Source organism: Artemia franciscana, chromosome 1 (assembly GCF_032884065.1).
Source record: "Artemia franciscana chromosome 1, ASM3288406v1, whole genome shotgun sequence".
NCBI classification, from domain to species: Eukaryota; Metazoa; Arthropoda; class Branchiopoda; order Anostraca; family Artemiidae; genus Artemia; species Artemia franciscana.
In genome coordinates, this window is record NC_088863.1 from 40714326 (window position 1) to 40735551 (window position 21226).

A 21226-nucleotide genomic window follows, 5' to 3' on the forward strand; every position below is an offset into this window, starting at 1 on the left:
GTTGCAGGAGACTTGCCTACGTCTAAATTCAGGAGGCAAAGTGCAACAAGTCATGCTCAAACCTATACTTACATTTACTGCACTAAAAGTGCGATCTGGGCCTATTTTTATCTGTTTAACTATTCCAGTTTGAAACGCTAAAGTACCAAAACCGTGGCCTATAATTAAATTTCAGTCCATAGACTTAAAATTCCAAATTCTAATCCGAACTAAATACTCGACTAGAAAAGGAAGAACTTATAACGTCGCACTATTTCAACTGGTAAACAGGAACAAGTGCCGTTAGTTTTAAAAGTATAAAACTTTATATTTTATTAACCATCCAAATGAATCGGTATTAAAATCATAAGAAGTGTCAAAATCATACTTCAACAATAATTTGTAACAAAGAAAGAAAACGACGAATTTAAAGCTTTTCTGGCCGCAGGAATGGTTCTCATTCGATTTCTTCGACGATACCTGATGGTTTTGTCTCTGAAAGACCCCCCATAACCGTGTTCATTGTGATGGCTAAAGACTTATTTGCATCCAGAATTTTATTGATGGTGCCCAGTTCATCGCTTCTAGCAGCTATTTTGGATTCAGGAGTCCAGCTGTAATCGTACTCCAGTTTATAAGTGCCAAGATACTCGTGGGGTTGACTGTTGCCCCAATCCTACAATAAATCACTTCAGTAAGTTAAAATCAAAACCAATATATAAAAAAACATGAATAAAAGGGAATGACGGATAGCAGCAGCATGACTAGCGGGTTCCAAATATTAAACTTTTTCCTCACTTATTGTCATTATTTCGCAGTGTCAACGGGCTCAAACCAAACTAACGGTCAAGAATGCCCCTATGGAATTCAGATGAAACATAAATTATCACTTATTCTCTTATAAAGGAGTAACTAAGGATGTAAGGGTAGCGAAAGGTGAAGCCCGATACTAAAATCTAAAGATCAGGAACAGAATTGATGAAGGGTTCATCTAGAAGTTCATACGGCTCATGACTCATTCAAGATTTGATATTTCAGTCGCTATCTGAAAAGTTACTGACCCTGATGTACTATTTACTTTTAAATCAAAGAACACCACAGAAAGCAATTGTTTACCCCTGTTCATACGAAGTTTTAAAAATTTAACATTTTTACACTTCTAATCTCAAACCATAGTATGGATGGTATTTGGGCAAAGAAGTAATAGCAGGATGATCAAACCCCGATGTCCTCATATGTAAGCTGAAATACAAAACGAAATTAACTTGTTGCGGGCGACTTGAAACACGTTAGCGTCCACTATCTGGTCAGCAGAAGCCGATCAGGAACAAAATGACATGTTAAATCGGTTAACCTGCGTTTTCCAGGATTGCCTTATGAGTGTAATTTATTAACACTGAAAGCTTGCCAACGGTAAATCTCTGCAACATCTGATGCTGTTATTGCGTCTGAAACTCTCTAACCAAGTAATCTTCGTTAGCGGATGAATAAGTATGTCATGTTTAAAGACCATGATACCAAAAAATAATCCAATATTTATTTTATTTCATTCCTATTACGTAGATGTTTGAAAGATATCTGAAGAGTTCCTTAGACACTATGACAGGACAAGCATTCTCTCGCAAAGCGTCATTAAAAAAAAAAACTGAAATCCAACAATGAAACTTCTTCCTTTATAATTCAGTATTACAGTCTTCGTCTCCTAAATTAGTCGGACTAACTTTGTAAACCTCTGTAAACCTATAAGAAACAATTTGTCATTAGAACTAAATTGAGAATTCCACCAATTCCAGTACACGCTCGCTAAAGGCTCAGGCGGTGGACAATTCAGTATATGGTTCATTTCCAAATGTAAATCAGTTACTCAAATGCACTGGAAAAAACGGATTATGGAATCTACATTTAAACTATTTCCCGGTATTCAATGTTAATACTACCAATTCAGAGAAAATAATAATTCCAGACTCACCAACAGAGGGAGCGAAATGCTTCGTGTCCAAGAGTAACAAATAAAACAAATCTATGTGCCAGAGGTAATAAATAATCAACTTTCTATACTTTTATTCTTACTAAGGACTTCATCTTTTACGGAGACGAAATTGTCAATTTAACAGCACCACGTTTAATTTTTAAGCAAGGAAGGATTGATCATTGACCAGCAGCCTTAAGAACTGACTGAAAAAATAATTAACGTCGCTATCAACCCACCAGTGAAAATGATCTTATTCCTGCGTTTAAACTTCAGCCCATTTGTGCACAAACTCAACTTAATTTACTTTCTAAATAGAACTGAAAAATCTGTAAATTGAAAAAGTCAACTCTTGTCTAAGTTTATGTGATATGGTTGAAACTGGTATTTATTTTATCTTAGATTAGCCTGTCTACTGTAGAAAAATTGAAATTGATGTACAAGTTAGGTGAATACAGAACAAGTTTCCGTTTGATTTTATTGTAATTGGTCTGGACACGTGTTACAATCAAAATGAAATTTTCCATAGATTTTTCTGTTCAGACTCATAAGCTACATTTCCTAACTACGATACACATTTTGTTTAAGTGTTGACTTTTCATTTTGTTTCTCCTTCTTTTACACCATTTTGTATTTTTGGTTCCCCCTATCTCTTTTTTTGCTTTTCTTCCTTTTTGTTGATCTTGTTTGTTAAAAATAGATTAAATTGAAAAAAAAAATATATATATATATATATTTTCCAGGGCCATTTCTGGCACAGAGGATGTATTTTCAAAGCTCCCTGTGACATCAAAGAGGTTCCTTACGACACGCGGGACTGAACCTACCCCCCTTCGATTACGTTGTGCAGCTTTGTCCACAACGTCATCGCAAGGTCCCTGGGCCATCAATTTTTCTGTATGTCATTCCAAACCTCCCGCCCCTAATTACATGAATGGCACTAAATGTAAATTACAGCAATTACAGCGTCATAGAACAGACAAAGAAGTACACTTAGCTCTCCAGGAGAGTGGAAATACTATGACAGAAATGGCGAAAGATAAGCAAACACTAAACAAAATTCCCTAATGTTTTATCCTTGTACGATCTTTGTATTTATAATGGAAATGAAATTACGTATTTGTATATCCTTTACTAGATTGCAGCTACCGCTGCAACCACGATTTATAGGTTAAAATAAATGAAGTACCATAGCATAAGTTTTTTGCCCCAACTATGAGAGATTGCATCTGAAAAATTAAGATATTTTAATTCTATTGTTTTGGAGTTATGCTCTCACACAATGGTTTCCATGAGAAATAAGCATGTCAATATTCTAAGACAGAGAATCCCAGCTAAAATGAATCCCTTGAGTCAAATAAATCCAGTCCACTTGAATCGGGAATAAGCATTGACTGCACTAAATGGAGTATATAGTGAGAGACTCACAAAGTGAGGATAAAAAAATACTCCTAGTCTAGATGAAGGACTAATGAAACAGTGGTATGGGAAGGAAGTAAGGACAACTATAGCAAGCTACCTTGTAATACAGATCTTGAAGACAAGATTCATTTATGAGTCTATTTGCAAGAACAAAATCTCTAAAAATTGTAGAATTAAGCAGTGCAGTGATACTTCAGCCTCATTAGAGTCTGGATAATACATCCATGCAGCATCAAACCAACACAGTATTAAACTTTCCTTGGAATACAATTTTGTTGTAATTTTCATCTTACAAAATAATTTAGTAACAAAATAGTTTCAGAATTTGTAGCTCAACTTCCTTCTGATACGCTCCTAAACTAAATTTCTTATCTACACAAGTGTTTAACTGTGCATTAAAAAAAAAAAAAAAAAAAAAAAAAAAAAAAAAAAAAAAAAAAAAACAAAGAAACGTATTTCAATACTACAAAATGATTTGGCCTTATGGCGGTTGATACAGCCGTTGAGTGTCAAACACTGTTCAAGTGCCGTAGCTTCACCATTTAACAAACTTGTTTTTTTTTTATTATTGTTAAACAACATTTGGGACAGAACATTCACAAATTTTATTAAAATAGAAAAAAAAAAACATGGAACACTCATTTAACTATTCTGAATATTTAGAATATGTTTTACATGTTCTCTTCCTCTACGGTTCAATGGAAATTAATGGAAATTAAATACCCGTGAGTTTTTCACAATAAAGAAAAAATCTCACTGCTTTGCATTATTTTTCTGTTTTGCTTTAATATTTTCTATTACTTGGTGGAGCTCCTTTCTTTTCTTCTCCTTTGCAGTTTGTTCTTTATTCTTTTTTTATCCTCAAGAAATTGAATATCCCAATTTCTCTTGCTCTTTTGTAGTGTTGGATTAAGTCTTTTGACAGGGTTTATCAACTGCATGCTTGGCAATTGCATCCAGAACCAGGTGCAATGCTATAATACTTCTTTCCTTGAAGTTTTCCACAAGCATGTCCTTGTTTACGGAGTAACCTGGCTGGTCCATGACACAGTTGGGAGGCATTTCATGTCGCACAATGCTGCATACTCTGCACTGCCACTGACGAATCTCTCAAAATATTCGTCAAGCTTGCAACTGTATGAAAAATCTTAGAATTCTTCCCCGAGGTTAGCAGTTGCATGTCCTGAGAACATGTTATGCTTAGCAAGGATTTTGTCACGCTTTGAAGCAGTCCCCAATCCTGCATTCAGAAAAACCTGTAGGAGTTTGTCAAACATTGCTCCATAATTTTTTGCAAGACACAGCAAGGAAGGAAGCACACTCCTTCTTGACACCTTGTATATTCACTGGATTTTCCAGGAATTTTTTTGGTGCTTTCTCTAAAGCCTGTTTTGTAGCAAATCCGGCGTCGAATTGTTTGAGTGGCACGTATGTTTTCATCTTCTCCAATTCTTCTTTTTTTATAAAGCATGACAGCAAGCATCTCAGGATGGACTTCTTTTGCAAAGAAAGGTACTATTGGTACATCCGTCTGGAATTTTCCCCCCAAAAAAACTTTAGATGTCTAGAAACAAATGCAAAACACTGGAGCTTAGCTTGAAAAAGAGGTCTAGTTGTGGCACCTTTTACTGTATAGTGGCCGGCAGATGAAAGTAGTTAGATTTTCAGGTTTCTGGTAGCTGATTCATTTTTCACAGTTGGACAGTTAGCCACACTTTCATTGCCTGCTTGAGATAAAATTTTCTGATTTTGTCACATCAATGAAGTCAGATCGTGAGTCATGGAGCATTTGCCAAAGTGCCATAAGACCACATCCGACCAGCCAACCAACTTTCTCTCTCTCCATCTTGACAACTTCCATAAAGAACATGCAAACCATAACTTCCGAAATTTATCATCGCGTGTGCATCTGAGTCTTCTTGGCTTTTGTCCTTCTGGAATATCTTCAGAAGGTTCCAGTTGACAGCAGGGCCATCCATTGAAATCTATGAAACAGCTTATTGGGATTATGTGGTGACAGAGCTTTCTTTATTTTTTCCAGAAGCTTCTCTACTTGGGTGTGTCCCATAAACTCTGAGTCAAAATAATACACCATGAACTTCCCTTCGCATTAACTCGAGTGCTTAACCGTAGCATCCAACTGTTCTGTCTGTGTTACTTTATTCAGGCATTCATCAATAGAACTGCCTAGCATGAAGTTTTTCTTATATCATTGATCAGTTTATCTTTGAAACAAGGAGCCGAACCAAAATATACAAGGTAAGGTGCCTTTGTTTGTCTGGGAACATCTGACCAAAAATGGCTTGATATCAGAGCTAGAGAGGAATGAGTAGTGTGACATCACAATCTGAATTACCCAGCGAATTTCTGCTTCAAACACGGCTTGGCTTGAAAAAAGGCTGAGCACCTCTGTGATTCTGAGCTTCTTCTCTGGCCGCTTGTAATACTGTGCTTTCATTACTGACACTTTCCTCATGAGCACTGGTTGTTGGTAGGTCTCTGTTTGTTCTGGAGCTGCTTTCCTCTCCTGCATTTGTTTAAGTTTTCCTCATGAAATGTTATATTTCTTTCCCTGTTTAAATATTCTGAAATACTGAAATGACCTTGTCCCTGGGCATGACTCCTGAGTGCCCCAACGCACATGTTACCAATGCCAAAAGACACCCTGCAGAGCTTGCAATATTCCCTATGTACATGTCCTGATACTTCTCCTAGACAGTCCCTGGCCTGGGGGTTTTTCTTTCTACTCAAACTTGAACTTACGCTGTCCTCCTGACATTGTCACTCACTCCTACCTAAAAAAAACGAAACAAATTTGAAAGACTATTGCTACTTCTGTTGGCTGTTTATTCAATATACAGGCCTATTTTTCAATCCCAGGTTTTTCATATCTTTTATATTCTATGTATTATATTTACTAAAATGTCTAACCCGTTTGCGTGTCAAATACTGTACAAGTGCCGTAGCTTCATACTCATTTAACTATTCTGAATGTTTTCGAATACATTTTCTTCCTCTAGGGTTCAATGTAAAACCTACATTCTATGTATTATATTTACTTAAATGTTTAATCCGTTTGCGTTCATCCACAATGAGGGAAAGATTATTTTCCAGGGCAACTGAAATATTTCCAGGACATTTTATTTTTTCCGCCATTTTTCAGGTATTTTCTATGACTGGAAAATTGGTCTTTTAAGTTTTCAGGCTTTTCAGGACGCGTGAGGACCCTAATCAAGAATATAGGCTACAAATCCTTATTTGGCAAAAAATATCACATAGTGCCTTTTTAATTACCGCAGCAGAAAAGTTGACACCTACATCACATGTTCCCACTTCAATTGTTAATCGTAGTCTAAGAACAACCTAATCAGATTTAAGTTGGGCCATGCTACATTCTGTCGCACTAAAACTCAATCCCATCCAGCATTAATCAACCCTTTGTTCTTTTGACGATTTTCTGTGCATCAAGAGTGTTTTACCTTTTTCAAAATTATAATTTTATAGCTGTTACTTGGTTAGTTTGCTTTTCTTTTTTTGGTCATGTTTCTTAATCAAGCGAAAGTCAAAACGTGGTCAAACATGAACGGAAAATACAAAAAACATGTGTCTTTTTACGATAAAAAATAAATTTGTCTTGGTTTGTCAAATCGGAAAAACAAAAACAATTCCAGTAACAATAACAAAAAAAGAATACTTAGTAGAGATCAAATTGATATTATACTATATTGAATTTGGCAAAGAATCTGAACTGGTAGTCGTACCGGGATCCAGAGCTTAGGGTGGAATCGAAAAATTTCTGCAGCTCGCCATCACTAGCTTTAGGAAGAATCTTAATGTTAATTTTCTTTACTGTAAGATTCAATATAGTATACACTATAGTATATATAGAATAGATGTAGTAGTGATTATATAATGAATATTCCAGTGCCAGAAGCCAAGTTCGACCAAGCTAACGAGCTCCAAAATAAAAAATTAAACCGACCACTTAGTGAGCACGGTGATTTAATAACTGCATTAAAAAATGTGCCTTCCGAAATACAGGAGTTAAAGAATGACGCTTTAGGATGAGATAGAAAAATAGCCGAATTAGAACTGTCACTCGAAGAGCAAAAGTAGAAGAACTCGTTGCTCAAGCGTCGTGCGCTACTAATTGAAGTGAAAAAGAGAGGTTCGAACCTCATCATACACGGCTTACCTACTGATATTAATCCTAATGAATCTCTTGAAGCTAACGTGAAAGATCTGCTTAAGAATACCCTAAAAATTGTGTCACCTGTGTCAGTTAACAAACGTTACTGCTTAGGAGGAAAAACTGACAATATAACGAATAGTCGCCGTAATATAAGTCAGTCACGTAAACCGGCAGTTAATCTGGTGATGATTAGGCTCAGGAATAAAGCTTGTCTAGTTATGCAAAACCTATCCAAGCATAATGGCTTTGGAATAAAAATTTGCAAGGACCTTCCTCCAGCACATAACGCTTTGCGCACAGGATCCCTCACTAGAGCAAAAGAGATGAAGGTGTCTGGATTGATTGTTCTTCTAATGTTAAAAATAAAGGAATCCATAATAACAATAATAATAATAATAATAATAATAATAATAATAATAATAATAATAATAATAATAATAATAATAATAATAATGCAATAAAAAGGCTTGCACCTCTATAAAAATTTACTTTCAATAAGAAACTTGCTAATACTATTCTTGAAAGAGTTGGTAGTCAGCCATAACCACTTCATGGGGGAGGTTGTTCCATTCCTTGACTACTCGGTTTGAAAAGGCCCACCTTCCGACTTCTTTACTGAAAGTGTTTTGTTTTAGCTTAAAGTTGTGTCCTCGCAGAATGTTTGTGTTGAAAAAGAGTATCCTCTGGTCCAATATTATTGCAGTACTTGTGACATAGCTTCTAAGTTTCAATAAGATTACCTCGGAGGAGTCTATAGGAGACAGAAGGAAGTAACAGCTTTTCCAATCGTTCCCAGTAGGAGAGGTCTCTTAGTTTTGGTACAGAGTTTGTTGCTATTCGCTGAATCTTCTCAATTGCATCAATGTCTTTTTGAAGGCGAGGTCTTATTGTCGTGTGACCATATTCAAGGATAGACAGAACAAGAGACTCGTTTCAGAATAATAATGGATTCAAATTTATCGTTTAAAGGCCATGCAATTTATCTTCGAATGAAACTGACAAGAAATATTGGAATGATGAATCATCCTTTTTTTTTTTTAATAATTTAAAACTCGTATTCTTCCACTTCAGAGGCAACAAAATAAAGCTCTGCGTATATTGAAAAATTGCCTGCCTAGCCTGTATTCTTACCCTAGTAAATCGTCAACGAGAAGTATGTATCAAATTTTAAATATCCTTCCACTGGATCTTTTCCCTTCGTTCCATTCTGTTCTTTAAATGATCAAACACGTTCAACGTCTTTTGCCTGGATTTTTTATTTGCATAATATATTTTTTCAGGATTATAACCAGGTTTTACATGCAAAGTTGACCCCTGGCAGTTCTGTAGTTCGTCAGGCTTTAACAAAATCTGAAAGGTCTCGTTTTCACCACAGCATAGCATTATATATAATTGGAACAAATTTCAAAGTTTTATAGATCTGAATAAATCCTTGGTTTATAAAATTAACCAAGCAATGAAATTATTAATTAATTTTAATTCAATAAAGTAATTAAGGTAACTAAATAAATTAAACAAAATTAAATAAAGTAATTAAATAAGTAATTTATTTTTTTTTAATTTTAAATAGGTAGTAAAATTAGATTAAAGAATCCCTTAATTAGTAACTATTAATTTAATTTCTGGGTTGGATGCTCTTAACTTTATTTTATTTATTTATTTATTTGGTTATTTTGATTTTATTGGGATTTTTGTTTTTTGCTACCATACGGTGAGTGGAAGAGCAATCTTTTTATTCCAGTATTTGGAGATGGTATTATTTATTTATTATTGAGTGTATAAACCCACACACGAGTTATTCTCACTGTGGGTCATTAATTTGATAGTTTTGTGATAACATTTTTTAGTTGATTAATAAAGAACTTGAACTTGAAAAAAAAACTTGTTACTAAGTAAGGACCAACTCTTTGATCAAAGAAGGTTGTATATTGATATCGAACATACAATGATAACAATGTGCATATGAAAAGCTATAATTTCCAGCTAACTTTTAACAAAAAAAAAGAATATACCGCATTTTTAACAAAAACAAGTACTTTTCAGAATTTTAAGAACTAAGTAAAATCCAGAAAAATAGATGGGGGGAGGACGAGGGAGTCAAGTGCAAATCATTCGACAGAACTATTACCTTAGAAGAAATGGCCAGAGTATGGGACGAAGACTTAAGCTGTTGGTAGTTATAACGATCTATTGCCGTTTCGCCACATTTTTAGCGTTGAAGCCTATCTCTTTCCCCAACCCTAAGGAAAGTAAACAATATTGTCAGTCATGTCACGATATCCTTATGATGAATAATGATTTAAGTCTAATCATTTGTTATTTGAATTCAGTCAATTAAATTACGAAACCAGTTAATTACGTTCTCATCCCTAGCAAGACCCCATGGCCTCGAAAGACAACGGGGAAATATGGTAAAACAGGACAGTTCTAACTGCTTACGATTTTTAAATCTAAATATTATAAAATAAAGACAGAAAAACCTGGAATTCAACACCATAAAGATTGAATTCCACGAGCTGACTTAGGAGGTGTACAATCCGATGCTCAATTAAAAGATTGAATTAAATAAATATAAAAGGTTTTCTCAAATGAAAATAAAGGACGACAATTAAAACTTACAACAAACAGAAGTGTTTACGTGTATGAGGGGGGCTCTCCCTCTCCCCAAACCCCAATTCTTGCGTTAAAGTTTGACTTTTTGTCCCAATTCTTTAAGAACGTCTGTTCAAACACAATGCCCGTTGGATTGGAATGAGAAGTATTTCTAAAGCGATAAGGAACTTTAGCGGAAACACCTACCAGCACAGAGGTAGAAAAGTGAAGACGGGTCATCATGGGTCTCATCAGAAAATTTCTTTGAGACGTGGGAGGAGTTGGTAAGTACTATAAGGAGCTTTGTTTTTAGTGACTTTGAAAAGCAATATTTTTCATTTTCTATTTATATACAATGTTTAATCCCTTCTTATTTCCCGGGGGTTGTCACTCCCCTACTGGAGTCCATCGAGATCATTCCTATAAAAAAGATAGGCTCAAAGAATCTGCGTTTAAAACCATTGAAATAATGACCCGGTAAATAATTTGCGATATTCCAACTTCCGCCCTCCTAATAAATATTCACAGGGGATATTATTTTTTTTACGGATGATTGTTATTGTGGAATTATTATCTTACGAATTTAATTGTTTTGTATTTAACATAGGCTTGAATCAAACATCTCGTAATAAAAAAACTACAAATAAAGAGCAACACTTGTCAATGAAAGCAGAAACTCTAAAGAGTTTCGATTACAGCATATGCAACAAAAAATGTATTTTTCATGCTGACTCTGGATGTCTAAAATGTACTAGTTTTAAGTTAATTTAATTTTAAGTAAAACTAAATCAAAGGACATAGTTGTATCCAGATTGTCAAAAGAGCGTCTGTTGCATATCCCAGGAACAGCAAAGGACATTATTTTGGATCTTTCAGATCAAGGTTTTAGGGATCTTTAGCCAAATCAAGACAATGCATGCATCCAAAGCTGTCAAAAAGTGTATTCGCGATATATACGAAATGTCTAAGTTTATTAAGTTGAAACTTCCAGGGCATGTTGAGGCAGATGTTCAACTAAATGAGGAAAAAAAACTATACGCATCCAGTTTCTCAAAAGGGCGTATCCGTAATATCTTAGGCGGGTCTAAGAGTATTAATTTGAAACTTATGTTGATGACGATGTCGATCTTGATGGTAAATGAGTTTCTTAAATATGGTGGCTCCGAGGTCAGGAATAAGCTATTGAAGATTATGAATAGGATTTTTGAAAGGGAGAAGTAGGCTACCTAGCGATTTTAGGAAAACCCTAATTAAACCACTGTATAAGAAGGTGATGAGAGTGAGTGTGATAATTATCGAAGCATTAGACTGGTCTCTGCAGGTGGCAAATTACTTAGTAATATGATACATTTTAGAATGAGAAATGCTGTAGACAAAGCTTTTTTCTCTTTTATAACATTAATAGATACAAAATTACAGCGTTTTTTCAGGAATAAGTATCAATTTATATTAAACTGTTAATTTCCAATCCCTTAGATCTTTTAATTACCCTTGGTTAATCTGATAATTTTCTTAATATGATTTTTTTGGGGGGTTTCGTCGTTGATGTTAAGACAAATAAAAACACACATTTTGAGATAAGAATTTTTTCAGCAAAACGCAAATGACATTTCTAGTCTTTAGGCTGCTACTCCTTCGTAGTTTCCTTTGATGTAGTTTCCGTTCGCTCTAATTTTAAGTCAATTATTTATTATAATTTCTGATGGTTTGGGGTTTCACTTCTTTATTGATAGGGATTTATGTTCGATTTAGATTCGAATTATTTGATTTTATTTCCGCTCATCAAATTGGCGTGGAAGAGGGCTAGTTGCCCTCTAATCTTTTTGGTCACTCAAAAATAGCACAAAAACTTTTAATTTTCGTTTGAACGAGCCCTTTCCCGATCTTCTAGGACCATTGGCCTGATACGATCACCCTTGGAAAAAAACACGCATCTGTGATCTTTCTTTTGGGAAAAAAATAATACAAAATTCCATATCTTTGCAGATAGAAGCTAGAAACCTCTACGGTAAGGTTCTCGGATACGCTGAATCTGATTGTGCGATTTCCATTAAGATAACCTAGAATTTTTGAGGGTGTTTCCTCCTTTTTCGATAATCACGGAAACCTTTTCAGGCTCATAGCTTTTGATGGGTAACATTAGGCTTAATGAATTTTATATATTTGGAATCAGGATAAAAATGCAATTCCTTTCATGTGTCTATTGCTATCAAATCTTGATTTTTAATTTTGACAACGAACTGTTTGATAAACTCTGTAAAAATAGATTCACCCATGTTTGAACGCGGGCAATAGTATTGACCAAAGATTTATCTCACCATGCCACCATCTCTCTCATCCCAATTTTACAGCAACATGGAAAATTTTCAAGGCTCCAAATCTAATCCATACAGCAAATATTGAAAATTTTAAACCCAGAAATACAGTCCTCAACAAAAATTAAAAGCTATCCGAAAAAATGAAAACCGATTACTTGGATGATAAGCGGGACTTCATTGTCAAAGTTAAGTTCTGCAGAATGATTGCAAAACAACTAATCATTTTATGTGCAGTTCACTAGGGACTCCAAATGTTTTTACGAGGTCACTGGGTTTGAGCCCCCTCCCCTCCCCAACATGTTTGTCCGACTCGTAAAACATGACAGAAAGCATAAAAACTCATTTTGGCGTTTTTTAAATTTTTTGTACCCCCCCCCACAGAATAAAATACTACCCCAAACGAAAATTACGGATAAACCCATGCTGGCAGCTATCCCCTTTACATCATCGATCTTATATTCATCAATACAAATAAGCTAAAAGGCGATTCACTTACTCCTGGTGAAAGCATAGAAAAATACTTTTGCCCACTCTCTCGCCTATAGAGATAGTATAGCTTGCCGGGGATCTTCTTAAAATTGCAAGCAACATGATTTAGATCATTGCCTCTTCTTGCATCTTCTAAAATTCGCTTGGCTTGTTCTTGTAGAAATCTAATCTGTTCGGCAATTACTTGAAGCTTGTTTGATGCATTCGCCTTTGTGAAGTCGTCTGCCTAAAACAAAACTAAAATTAGAGGAAACAATGACCAACTGTCTATATTCATCCATTCAGAACAGTAAAAACAATCGCTGCTTTCCAAATTTATTAGTCGGGGTTTGTCAATTCTTCTGTCAATTCGTCGGAGATTGTCAATTCTTTGTCAATCATACAGAAGACACTGGAGTAGAGTATTTCAGTAGCTCAGAGCAAAACTGCCCCCCCCCCATCTGAACAGTTTAACTTTCATACTAGAAATAAACATTAATAAATAAATCAAAATTTCGCTACGATCTTACAGGTATAATTAACAAAATAAGCTTCGTCTCCTTGGTGTGTGATTTGAAAGTCTCAATCTTACATAGGCCCTGGGATAAACCAGCTAGGATAGATTTTGAACGGAGTAGTTTTTATAAATCAAAGTTGACAAGACACACTTTTTTGGGTAAGGCCAAGGTCCTGTCCTGGTTTTCATTAAGTTGCAGAACAACTTAAAAAATGGTCATTTCAGCAAGAAACAGGACGACTTCGTGTAAAAGCATACATAATGCTTAACCGTATCCAAACCTATGGAAGTTCACGCGGCCTCGAAAAAGCGAGTGTAACACCCTCAAAAAGGGTGCAATCTTAGTCAAACTTACTCCATCGAATTCAGAATCTGTGATAACACTGCATTGGGAATTTGCACCTTATACCAGTTTTCCTTGACACTATAGGAATCAGGATATGCTCTTTTTTCTTGTTTTGTTCTTTTTGCTTTTTCAGAGGTGATCTCTTAAAAGAAAAAGTCATAGTATACAGGAAGGATTCATTCGAAAGAAAAGTTCGATTCTTAATGCCCTTTTATTAACCTTTTGAAATGCTTTTTCCCCACGGGATGGGGACTCTTGAGACAAAAATAATTAGGCTTAGATTTACAAAATAATATCTGGATAACCTACAACCATTTACAAAGCTTGATTCGGTAGCCCTCTCCCCAAAGACTGAAGACAGTACGGCTCTCTACTATTTACTCCTTATGATATGGTTGTTTATGTTGCTAAGAAATTATTTTTAAATGTGGTAGGTATTTAATGCTCAAATATTTATCCTTGGCAAACATAAGAGAAATAAGACGCAGCCCCGCACCCAAGGGAGCCCTAGGAGAATCATAGGAGAATCATGTAAAACTGGTACGAAAATACACAGAAATCCTACATATTGCACCAAAGATTCACATTTTAAACCATTTTTACTGTTTTTCATGCAAAAACAGAATTTCTTGTAATTTATGAAATGAAAAAAAAAAACTGAAAATTTATTCATGCATTAATTAAAAGAACCTCTGCCCCTAGCAATCAGTCTAACTATTAGACAGGTTGGCTCAGTTTCACCAAATCTGGGCAAAAGCAGAGGCTACGGTTTCCGATGTCCTGGCTCTTTAATGAAAAGGTGTCGTTCTTGTCACACGTATTCATCAGAAGGGCTTATCGTATCTCAATTAAGTATGTTAGAAAGTAGCAAATTCTGGAAAACCAGTCTTCAGTATTTCTGTTTCTTGTTATCGAGTTGCCCATGCGTTAACCTGGATTGGTGTTCCTTAACTACCTGGCAAAAAAGAGTCATTTTGACCAGTACTTAAATTTATTAGGTTAAATATGTTTCATTTATAAAATGTTTATAAAATAAAATTATAAAATTATTATAAATATATTATAAAATGGTATATATATATATATGTCTGTCAGTAGGAAAATAAATATTACATTCAACAGCATAACCCTTTCTCAAATTACAAATATAAAATAAGCAAATAAAAACCTTTTGGATTTCATGAGCCAGTTCCACAAGATCGGTTGCAGCTTTCTTTCTTATTCTCTCGGTATTCACAATCGGCAGGTCGTTGTTTGGTTCAACCAACATAACTGAAAAACAGACAGAAAGATCTTATAGGCGAAGTATCCAATGATTTGGAATTATTAATATATTAAAAGATAAGCCCTTGAAGAAGATATGGCTTTACCAATGCTTGCTAAATAGCTAACTAAATGAGTAGACTATGCTATTTCAACAGATGCTGTGAACCGCAGCGTTCCCCATATTCCCTGGACTATCAATCAATATATTTACGGAGTTAAAGTTTGTACCACTTAAGATTATATTAGATTGGGGGCGGGAGGGGAGGCTAATGTTTCTAAAGATTTGATCTTAACTTTGAAAAGTGTTACATAAAAAACAGTACTCTTAATTGTTCTCAAAATGTTCTGAAAAGGGCTTCTTCAAAATAGTCATAATGAAAAAGACACAAGCGAAAACCAGGGAAACTTTCAGGATATCTTAAATATTATGTCTCAGTGAGAAAGGAATACATCACTTAAGCTAAAAAGAAGGTTTAGACATTCCACAAGTGCGGAATAGCAGTGTGACTTCAATTCAATCATTCAAAGACACTCATTCGAAGGCTCAATCAGATGACTTCAATTTGATCATATACACCATATTGTTATAGAACCTGCAGAAACGAAATTATTTGCTGCAGTGGTCGAAAGAAAACAGAGATACATAAAAAAGGAACATCTTGCAGCTCTAATTAGATATCTTTATGGTGCAAAAATGAAAGAAAAAACCCTCAGTTGCTTTAATATAGAGAAACTTGATGCAGAAAGTCTCTCCAGGTCCATTGACCATCAAGCACAAAAAAAAGGACTCAGCTGGTCAAATTGTGCTTCAGAATACCATGATGGAGACGTTGTCATGAGTGGCCACTTTTAAGGAACATCCCTGTATAAAAATAATTGCAGCCCACGCAGCCTACTCCCATGCAATCTGCATTTACTCCCCTGCCCTAACCCTAACCTTGTGTTGGATGATTGAATCCATAAATTGAGATGGACGGATGGCTTCAGCCTTCCAAGAGCTAAAATTTATCACAGATGGTAATATATGCTACTATTTTTATGTTCATTGCCAGAAAGCTACTGGTGCTTTTCGTCAGCTATACAATTCCTCTACAAGGAGCTAAGCATACTAATTTAGACCAGGGAGCAAAGTACTGAACAGACGTGGCTGTATTTTGGCCATTTTTGCAATAATTTTGCATTTGACCATTTAAGTAATGTAAAACCAGCAGCTAAGGCCCAATAGCTTCCAACCAGACTTCAGACATTTGAATACACATGAGGAATCTATTTAGGAGAAAAAGTTATGTGCTACTAACTCTCTTTCTGAGATGCTTCAGGTGGTAATAATAGTTGTTTTTTGTTTTCTAAAACTATCTGTCTTATTGTGCTCCCTGACACATTTTTGTAAATATAGAAACTGACGAAGCTGTCGATGAAATCTTTTAGCAAGCAAACGAATTGTCTGGTGAGTGTGGTCTCGCATATGACCTTTTGCAAAATTTTTAGAGATCTATTTCTTCATCTCAAAAGTCAAAACATGAACATCAAGTAGCTTCCTGGCTATGTGACTTTTTAACCAGGTCGACTTTGGGCCAAATTGATATTACTGGAGTGAAAGTATTGACTATTGATGTTTTGAAAGGGATTATTTTCTTATAAACATATCTTAGAACAACAAAAGAAGGCTAAGTGATCTGCTGTTGATGTTTAGTGAAAGACTTTCGTAAAATCGTTTGATCTAGATGCTACAACTGACACGTTTGGGAAAATGAAACTTCACTGATTCCAAGTGATTCAATAAAACTGTGAATTAATTTCAGCAGCAATTCTATATGAATTCATTAGGTATTTTTAACTTCTATTAACAGCTCTGTGATACGTATAGATTTGTGTAATGATACCAGATAATAATTTTGTTTTAAACATACTCTACTACTGCTACTAAAAAATCACTGCAGGACCAAGCCGCCTGAAGCTACCACAGCTACGCATGCTCCTCCTCCATCCCAGTCTATTTAAAGTCTCCGTCTTTAAACCCTCCCAGGAAGTTCTCCTTTCCTTTAAATCTTTCTTTATCACATCCTCCCATCCCAATCACGGACGACCTAATTTTCGTTTAGCCCTTAGACGGTTGGCCGAAAAGGACAATCTTTGGCAATCCTTCACCTGCAGAATGTGCCCTAGCCATCTCAACCTTTCTCCCATTATAGCCTTAGAAAGCGGGATGGAACAACACTTTTCGTACAGGCTACTGTTTGAAATATAGTCAGTCACCCAGGTAACCATAAAAATACATACGTAATTTCTCTGGAAAACATCTAGCAAATCTTCATTTGCGTTTTCGAGCGCCCATGCTTAAGAGCCATGTTTGACCACTGTCATCACTGTAGCCTCCAATATTCTAATCTTGGTTTGCAGACTTATCTTCCAATTCTTACGAAAAAAAATTTTTAACTTTTTTTATGCCCTGAGCATTGGCTATTCTATTTTTAACAACTTCACTGCTCCCACCACCTTTACTAATAATACTACCAAGGTAGGTGAAGCTATCTGCCTGATCAATCTTTTCGTTACCAAATGTCAACTTTTCATCTTCACTTATTCCTAGCCTTAGTGACTTTGTGACCCTATTGATCTTTGCTAAAGCTCTTCTATCAACAGAATCAAACACTTGCTCATAATCATAAAACTGTTTGACCAAAGATGTTTGATAACTCAGGCACTTCTCAATTATTAACCTAAGAATGAAAAATTGGTCAACACATTATCCAATTTTCTAAAACTGCGCTGTTCTTCTCTTATAGCTTTGTCTACACCATCTTTCAGTCCAAAAAGCATCATATTACTAAGATTATTTGCTACCTACAGAGACCAGACTAATCCATCAATAATTACCACACTTACTATTACCACCTTTTTATACAGTGCTTTCATTAAGGTTTTCTGAAATTGCTAGGTATTTTCCCTCTTTCAAAAATCATATTCTTAATCTTCAGTAACTTATTCCTAACCTCAGGGCCACCATATTTAAGAAACTCATTTACCACACTATCAACACCTAGAGCCTTATTATTTTTTAATCCTTTTAGTACTGTTGCTAATCCTTCCTCACAAAACATCTTCCTTCACATTGAAGGCATTGCAGTCTTTTTCATTTTCCTCTATTTTTTCTCCTGTAACTTCATTTTGGTTTAGCAAATTCTCATTTTTAATCCTTTTAGTACTGTTGCTAATCCTTCCTCACAAAACATCTTCCTTCACATTGAAGGCATCGCAGTCTTTTTCATTTTCCTCTATTTTTTCTCCTGTAACTTCATTTTGGTTTAGCAAATTCTCAAATTGTCCTGCTCATTTCTCTTTAACTCCTCTTATCACTAAGTGTGGCCTTATTCAACTAAGACATGTCCAGATTTACTACTCTCTCTCAATTTATTAACATTTCAGAACAGTATTTTACTATTATGCCTTTTAGCTGCATCTTCCAGATTCTTGGCTATTCTTTCCATAGCCTCCACTTCACGCCTCCTTAGTTCATATTTTAAAACTTTCTTCACTATCTTTACATTCCTTTTGTTTTCATATGATCTATCACTCAGATAATTCTTTTACAAGCTCTTTCTCTTCTCTATTAAACATAAAGCTTTTTCAATAATATTCCGAGCTGCAAACTAACTTTCTTCCTTACTAACTAACTTTCTAACTCTCATCACTAGCTTCAACAATTGTTTTCCTGATATTATTCCATCCATCGACCACACTGTCAAATTTTAAACTCTCCAGTTTAGTATGCAACTGTTCTTGGAAAGTTTCACTCAAATTCTCATCCTGCGGTCACCAACATCATAACTTCCTGGGAGGCAGTTATACTTCCAAAACATCAGCTTTACGTTGACCCTAGACAGTACTAGATAATGATTTTTATTTTTAACATCAATAACAGCACTCCTATACACCCTATTATATTGTATTTACCCAGCAAGTCTTAGGTTTACAATAGCATAATCAATAAGGTTTGCTGTCTTACCATCATGCAAATACTATTGTAACTTATGGGCCATTTTAGGACCAAACATAATGTTAGTTATAACAGATTTTTATACCCACAAAATTGTAACAGTCTATAGCCATTACTGCTTTCTTTTCCAACACCAAATGTACCTTTGTTATTTTTTTGAAGCAAGAAATATGCTATATTAGATGATGTTGGCCAAGACATCTCAAACCCCTACTGCAATTTTTCAGGGGGGGGGGCAGACTTTTTTCAGTCTATCAGTTTTGATAAGCTCATCGGATTTCGTTCGTTCTAGTTCTATCATTGTGAATTTGGGTCTTCCTATGTCCTCTGAATGTTTCTTAAAGTATTTTTAATTTGAAACTTTTTTTTTCTTAATTTTGAATGCAATTCACCTTCAGCCTATAAAAAAAGAAAACGTAAATTTTAGAACTTTATAAAACTTGAAAGAGTCACATCCTGCTGATGTCCATTTGTTGAAGGATATGTATAAAACACTGTGCTTAATATCAACATTTTATTAGAAGTACTTCTTAGCAACAAGCTTAAATGAGTGTGGTTTTGTGTGGCATTATAATCCCTTCAGTTTACTCAGAATAAATGAATCTGGACATGTATTGAAGCAAATACTTAATACTATGCACTTCATACTTTGTCTTCTTGATGGAACAACAGTGTCCAGTGGTGTAACTACAGGAGCAAGGGGTTGTGCTTGTCCCCAGGTCCAGCATCTTCTGAGGCACCTTTTATCAAGGCACATTTTTTATCCTTTGGGTAATTAAATGCGGAAAGGTCCCCATCGGTTCTCCTTGCATTGGTTTGCCCAGTTATTTTTTTAGTAGCTTTATCTTTGTGATTAGTCTTTGAGATAGAGATTTAGAATGATAATCAAACTAGCAATATAAAATTAAAAGCACTGATATTTTCCTTAAATTGGTAAACGTCACTTCTTTTACTGGTCTGTCTTGTAGACAAAAGGTAGGTCTTAGTACAATCATGTTATTGTAAAACCCTTTCAAAACAAAGTATGGTTTACCAAAGTGGTATGTTCTGATGTCATTTTCACACTTTTTTGGGGTTTGTGACCCTTTTCATACCTTTGGGCAAAATTTATTTTTAAGTGTAATAACTGCCTTTGGGCAGTTATTACAAAAATCATACTTTAAGAACCTTTTTGAGTTTTTCCAATACAAGTGCTTTGAAACATGTGTTTAACTTATTATATATGACATACTTTTTTTTTACCAACCTCCTCTAGCTTGGGCCTTTGGACCCTGCCAAAGGCATACTTGCACCTTCACCTCTTACAAATATAAATCACCTCTCCCTGCCCACTTTGCTTGCTACAATCAGCAGCAGTACATGTCTTCAACCGTTACCAATGAAGGTCCTTAGGCCTCCCACTGCTATTTGCAGCATTCTTAGGAACTCATAAAGGGTCCAGCATGATATATTATATTATGCACAATATGCGTCTATTTGTATGTAATAGTTATTTTAGTCATAAATTTAGTTAAATAGTTAAATTTAGTCATCTGAATCTGTTTTTGGTTTAATATCCAACATATTTGTGCTGCTTTAATTTTACCACATTATTTTGGTGAATTTACTGAATTTTAAAATGGTACTCCTCATGGAGGGGAAAATTTAGCCAAATCCCTCAATAACTTTGCTATTTTTGACTTTCCAAAAGTTTTAAAAATATATAAATATATGTAGTATCAAATGAGATCTAGCTGTACTACACTAAATGACTTCAATAAGCCTTTAAAACTACAGATCATACAAAACCCATCTTTTGTTACATGGTTAAAGCCAGTTTGAATATGTTACTTTTTGAGTTTTTAAATGGCATGAAAAGACAGTTTTTACCAAAACAGAGAGACTTTTGACAAAAATAGTCAAAAGACTTTTGACTTGGCTGATAGTGTTTCTCCTTTTAACAAATAAAGATGTGTTTTACAATGGCAGAGATAAATACAGTCTTTCTTTTGTCATTTGGTTTATATCAAATCAACTTCATTAATGAGTAGAACTTAACTATAAATTTTATCCATAGTTTTATTAAGTGGGGAAGGGTATATGGTCTAGCCAATGTTTACATAGCTTTCTTTGCACAACAGTAATGAAAACATGCATTTTATGATTTTAATTACTGCTTAG

The 21226-nt window shown here is 35.0% G+C and overlaps 1 protein-coding gene across 4 annotated transcripts in view; it reads right to left on the reverse strand.

The window, feature by feature from the left end:
• Window positions 1-282: 282 nt before the first annotated feature.
• The window catches only part of LOC136029607 (uncharacterized protein C1orf50 homolog), a 31309-nt gene continuing 10365 nt past the window's right edge, over window positions 283-21226 (reverse strand). For all 4 annotated transcript variants that reach the window (XM_065708124.1, XM_065708120.1, XM_065708114.1 and 1 more), the window contains 3 exons: window positions 14972-15075; window positions 12969-13187; window positions 283-655 (listed from right to left, as the gene is read on the reverse strand). In XM_065708124.1, coding sequence (XP_065564196.1) covers window positions 437-655; window positions 12969-13187; window positions 14972-15075 — 542 coding nt within the window. In that variant the 3' untranslated portion in view covers window positions 283-436. The remainder of the gene's footprint in view (window positions 656-12968; window positions 13188-14971; window positions 15076-21226) is intronic.